At 44.6% G+C, this 5,957-nt stretch overlaps 1 protein-coding gene across 1 annotated transcript; it reads right to left on the bottom strand.

Annotated features, from left to right (window-relative positions):
* Window positions 1-397: 397 nt before the first annotated feature.
* On the bottom strand, window positions 398-1,811 carry LOC117527836 (transmembrane protein 238-like). Its single transcript, XM_034190336.1, has one exon. It carries the CDS (start codon window positions 1,257-1,259, stop codon window positions 804-806), a length of 456 nt encoding a protein of 151 aa, XP_034046227.1. The 5' UTR covers window positions 1,260-1,811; the 3' UTR covers window positions 398-803.
* Between the last annotated feature and the right edge of the window lie 4,146 nt (window positions 1,812-5,957).

Raw genomic sequence — 5,957 nt, 5'->3', positions numbered from 1 at the left:
TCACATATTTTTAGAGCAACTTCAGAAAAAAACATGACATTTAAAACACACCACCTGAAGGTAAGTTCTTTTGAATTTTGATGCCATTAATAAGGTGTGTGTGATAATTCTATATATTTTGGACCCTATTTTCTAAACCTCCCTGAAAATGACACACTATACATTTACACGCTTATACACACACTTTTAGCTGGTTTTCCTTCATGGCTTCAGATTAAATCAACTTTGTGATATTAGAGTGTCTTTAGTAAATATTGATACAGCACTTTGCATGACTCCATCCACCTCAAACAGTTGTGGGAATGTAAACATTAAAGAAAAAGTGCATCACGTTACGTGCTGGAATGGATTACAGATTTTTTTTTTTTTTTTAACTTGGACTTTATGTTTCAGAAAATGTTTTCTACTCCAACACTGTATTTTGTCCTCAGAGATCGAAATGAGCAGTAAGTTCACTTATTGCATGCACAGTGCCGCAGATCAGGATCCTGAGTTCTGGGTGGAGGATTTCAGGTTTGTTTGGCCCGCAGCAGCATCTCGGGGACAAACCCGTCTAACCAGTACTTTTGTTGCTTTAGCAGCCAATCAAAGACAAACAGGACATCACTGCACTTGATCATGTTTCTGTCAAACACACAGGATTTATTCTACCTGCCAAAAAAATCAAGAGTGAAAGAAACGCACGGACTCGAACTGTCGATGTGGTTCTGAAGGTGATGATCTTGGCTGCAGGACCAAGAACAAAGTCAATAAACAGACGTTGTGACTGATCACCAGGGCGGAATATTTCTATCCAGGGCGGATCAGCTGTCTGCCTTTCCTCCCTCCTTGCTGTCCTCCTCGGAGGGGTCCAGGCTGGCGTCGTAGCCTTCATTCAGGTAGGCGCCGCTGCCGTTACGCACGTCCGTGCGCGCATGGCTGCAGTCCTCGTTCTCGATGCACTTGGCGCGGTTCTGCTCTTGGAACTCCTGGTTTAACCTCTCCGATAACTTCCTGGCCAGCTGGGCCAAGCTGCTCCTCTTCTTTTTTTGGGCGTCCTCCGGCACCTGGATGTTTCCTGAGTACCACAGGATCCAGCACGCCAGGCTCAGGAAGACGATTAGTGCGCCCGTGTAAATCAAAAAGTCGCCGTAAAAGCGGCCGTCGAGGCGCAAGCTGGCGAATATTCCGACGAACAGGAGGACGAGCCCGAGCAGGTCAAAGAGCACGGCCACGAAGAAGAGGAGCGCGCAGCCGCCGAGCCTGTGGGTCAGATTCATGTTGGGTTCATATCCCGGCAGGATGCTGCTGCTGCTGCTGCTGACTTTGTACGTGCGCGCAGAAACGCCCTGACACTCCAACAATGCGTTTCCTCAGGCTGCGTAAACACGCACCTGCAGCCGGCGCGCAACACGTGACCTCAGTGCCACCATGCAAATCACGTGGGACTCGCCAAACTCTGCAACGCGTGATTTGCCATTCAAATTCAAGTTGATATTGCAGACTTTTGAATATGTAAAAACATGTGCATTTTATGTTGTGTGCGCGCAAACTGATACAAGCTGTGACAACAGATCTCAGTCCACTCAACACCATTTAAAAAGTATCATTCACGTCTTCCAAGTGTGCGGACAGCTGGAAGCCGCTCGGGTGGTTCAGGGTCACCACAGCAGATCTGCATGTCGATGTGGCACAAGTTTTACACCAGATACCCTTTGTGAGGCAACTCAGTATTACGTGAATGGGCAGTGGTGGGTTGTGAACAAGGAACCTCCTGCACTGGAAGCAAGCACATTTAACTGCTTGGCCTCCACCCCTACTGAGCTCTGATAGAGTGGATAAAAAAGAAAATAAGGCAGCGTGTCTCTTAAAGATACAAAGCAGATCCACAGCCAGGTTGAAATGGTGATGATGTCACCTTGAGGCCAGACTTTCAGCTGCCTGAAGTTCCGCCTGTGGCCTGCTGCAGTTCACGTCTTGGATTTATGCTGGTGCACAGTCAGTCTGGGTTGGTTTTCGATCCAAATGTAGCTCTAATTTAGCTTTCAAGTCAAATTCTCATATTTCGCTAATCATCATATTTGTGTCTCTGTAGTCTTTGTTATCTGCACAGTATTCAGAAAAAACGAAACAAAACACTGAATACGAGGTCTGTCAATAAAGTAACGGTCCTTTTTATTTTTTTCAAAAACTATATGGATTTCATTCATATGTTTTTACGTCAGACATGCTTGAACCCTCGTGCGCATGCGTAAGTTTTTCCACGCCTGTCGGTGACGTCATTCGCCTGTGAGCACTCCTTGTGGGAGGAGTCGTCCAGCCCCTCGTCGGAATTCCTTTGTCTGAGAAGTTGCTGAGAGACTGGCGCGTTGTTTGATCAAAATTTTTTCTAAACCTGTGAGACACATCGAAGTGGACACGGTTCGAAAAATTAAGCTGGTTTTCAGTGAAAATTTTAACGTCTGATGAGAGATTTTGAGGTGAGACTGTCGCTTTAAGGACTTTTCACGGTGCAAGACGTCGCGCAGCGCTCTCAGGCGGCGTCATCAGCCTGTTCAAGCTGAAAACCTCCACATTTCAGGCTCTATTGATCCAGGACGTCGTGAGAGAACAGAGAAGTTTCAGAAGAAGTCGGTTTCAGCATTTTATCCGGATATTCCACTGTTAAAGGAGATTTTTTTTAATGAAAGACGTGCGGACAGGTCCGCGCGTCGGGACGCAGCCGCCACGACGCTCCGCCACAGGAAAAACACCTCTGTTGAAAGCCTTAAGGACAAGTTGGAACATGTCCTGCCTGTTAAACAATTTCTCATATACTCAATCCACTGAAAGCCATCAAAAGCCGCCAGGATTTTACAAATGGTTATCAACACGGAGGTGTTTTTCCTGTGCCGCCGCACCGCGTCGGCTGCGTCCCGACGCGCGGATCCGTCCGCACGTCTTTCATTAAAAAAATCTCCTTTAACAGTGGAATATCAGGATAAAATGCTGAAACCGACTTCTTCTGAAACTTCTCTGTTCTCTCATGACGTCCTGGATCAATAGAGCCTGAAATGTGGAGGTTTTAAGCTTGAACAGGCTGATGACGCCGCCTGAGAGCGCTGAGCGACGTCTCGCACCGTGGGAAGTCCTTAAAGCGACAGTCTCACCTCAAAATCTCTCATCAGCCGTTAAAATTTTCACTGAAAACCAGCTTAATTTTTCGAACCGTGTCCACTTCGATGTGTCTCACAGGTTTAGAAAAAATTTTGATCAAACAACGCGCCAGTCTCTCAGCAACTTCTCAGACAAAGGAATTCCGACGAGGGGCTGGATGACTCCTCCCACAAGGAGTGCTCACAGGCGAATGACGTCACCGACAGGCGTGGAAAAACTCACGCATGCGCACGAGGGTTCAAGCATGTCTGACGTAAAAACATATGAATGAAATCCATATAGTTTTTGAAAAAAATAAAAAGGACCATTACTTTATTGACAGCCCTCGTACGTCTACGGCTGGAAAAGCACAAACAAAGTCATAACTTGCATCCTTCTGATTTACTCTTCCTGTGTTTGCACACAGCAGCCATGTTGAATATCGTTCAGCTGTCTTCTACACTTCCACATGAGCAAACAAAGTCTTTATTTTATTTCAACACTTCCAAATTCTACAAGTTCCACATGAAGGTCAATAAACGTCCGATCGCTGTTGTCACATTTGTGTTGCTTCATTCTTTCGTTTGTCCGTCCACAGTCAGTCAATGATCAGGTAAAGATCCCCGTCACTAACAAAAACAGCTGGGAGCCGGTCCCGCGTCCACGGCGCAGCTCTCCCGTTAAGATAGCAACAGCCAGTCACCCTCAATACCCGCTGTTGTTTTCTTGCTGACTCTTCGTGGTCACACTTATAAACACAAGGGCTGCTTTCTCCACGAGACCGCTGTAACTCAGCGTAGGTGAGATGAAATTTCATCTCCGTGATCGTGACACAAACACGGTGCATTTCTCATTTTCAGGAGACGCAGCATGCTTTGTTAAAGTTCTGCTGGAGACACAAGTTGAAAAGATACACGTTGAATTTAATTGATGAAGGTAACATTTTCCACATAACATTGTCAATTAAGTGTAAAACAATATTGTAGTTAAAATTGATTAAATCAAATGAAACATTATTATTTAAATCCCTGAAATGAACAATTTCAAGTATATTGAAAATAATAGTATTAATTGCATTTAAAACCCCTGTGTTTCATTTCTTAGTGTCTTTTGTCTCAAGCCATTTTTGAAGCCCATTTCTCATGTGCTCACTGCATTTCTGCAGTCTTTCTGGGAGGCACCAAAAAAAGCTTCCACTTTTGCCTTAATAGCTTATCCTTTGGAAAACTGTGCACCTTGTAGCCCGAGGGCTGGTGCTGTTGGACCCAAGGCCTTTAATCCCCTATTGCTCCCGGTGTGTAGTGAGCGCCTTGTGTGGCAGCACCCTGACATCGGGGTGAATGTGAGGCATAATTGTAAAGCGCTTTGAGCTTCTGATGCAGATGGAAAAGCGCTATATAAATGCAGTCCATTTACCATTTATTTTTGAGGGGTATTTTTCAGAGAATATGAATGATAACAGAAAACTTTTTTTCCACTCATGGTTAGTGGTCGTGTGAAGCCATTTATTGTCACACAACTGTGTTTATTCTTTTTAAATCATAATAACAACAGAAACTACCCAAATGACCCTGATCAGAAGTTTACATACCCCTTTAACATGGATGGATGAGGCTCTTTATTTTCTCTGATGGTAAAGCTGCCCAAAAGTGGTGTCACGGCAGCTCGTGGACTATCTTACTGAGAATAATCTTGTGGTGAATGATCTTCTGCTTACAATGGATTCGTACACCACTATGGTTCTGGTGCTGTTAGATCTCAGTGCTGTGTTTGATACCATGGATCATCATATTCTCCTTGATAGGCTGGAAAATCATTTTGGAATTACTGGGAGTGCGCTTACATGGTTGACGTCATACTTGACCAGTTGTTCTCACTGTGTTTTGTACAGTAACACTACCTCTAACCTTAGTGACATGAAATTTGGGGTTCCACAGGGGTCCATCTTAGGCCCCCTGCTTTTCTCCCTTTATATAGCACCCCTTGGACACATATTGCGGCACTTACTGCTATGCTGATGATACTCAGTTATACATGCCGATAACTTCTGGTAATCTCATCCACATAAAATCCTTATAAGATTGCCTTGCATCAGTGAGAAGTTGGATGTCTAGAAACGTCCTACTTTTAAACTTTAATAAGATCGAAATAATGGTTCTTGGTCCAGTGAGACATCGGCATCAATTTGACCAGTTAACGCTGTGTCATACATCACACTGACAAAGTGAGGAACCTTGGGGTAATTTTTGATCCTACATTGTCCTTTGACCTCCATATTAGAGATATTATGAGGACTGCTTTCTTCCACTGGCGAAATATAGCGAAGATTCGTCCCATCCTGTCTCTGGCTGATGCTGAGACCCTGGTCCATGCATTTATCTCTTCTAGATTGGACTATTGCAATGTTCTATTTTCTGGTTTACCGCAGTCTAGCATTAGGGCTCTCCAACTGATTCGAAATGCTGCAGCCAGACTTTTCACACGAAGGAGAAAGTTCAGCCACATTACACCCATTTTGTTGTCTCTTCACTGGCTTCCTGTCCCTGTGAGATCAGATTTTAAGGTTCTGCTACTAGCCTATAAAATTGTTCATGGACTGGCACCTCCCGACCTAGGTGACCTAATTAAACCTTACGTACCGGCCCGGGCGTTGCGTTGTCAGGGTTCAGGACTACTTTGTTTCCCTAAGGTGAATAAGAAGTCTGTGGGTCACAGAGCTTTCTCTTATCATGCCCCTGTTTTATGGAATGATCTCCCTGCATCAATAAAACAGTCAGATTCTGTGGAAACTATCAAGTCCAGATTTAAGATGCACTTACACTCAACAAAAATATAAACGCAAC

The sequence above is a fragment of the Thalassophryne amazonica genome, chromosome 16, assembly GCF_902500255.1.
Source record: "Thalassophryne amazonica chromosome 16, fThaAma1.1, whole genome shotgun sequence".
NCBI classification, from domain to species: Eukaryota; Metazoa; Chordata; class Actinopteri; order Batrachoidiformes; family Batrachoididae; genus Thalassophryne; species Thalassophryne amazonica.
Note: the sequence above shows the minus strand (reverse complement) of the source record. Positions and strands in the feature narration are given on the sequence as shown.

What these genes read in the sequence shown, in the direction of transcription:
- LOC117527836 (XM_034190336.1), bottom strand. Translation starts at nt 1,259, where the DNA reads ATGAATCTGACCCACAGGCTCGGCGGCTGCGCGCTCCTCTTCTTCGTG.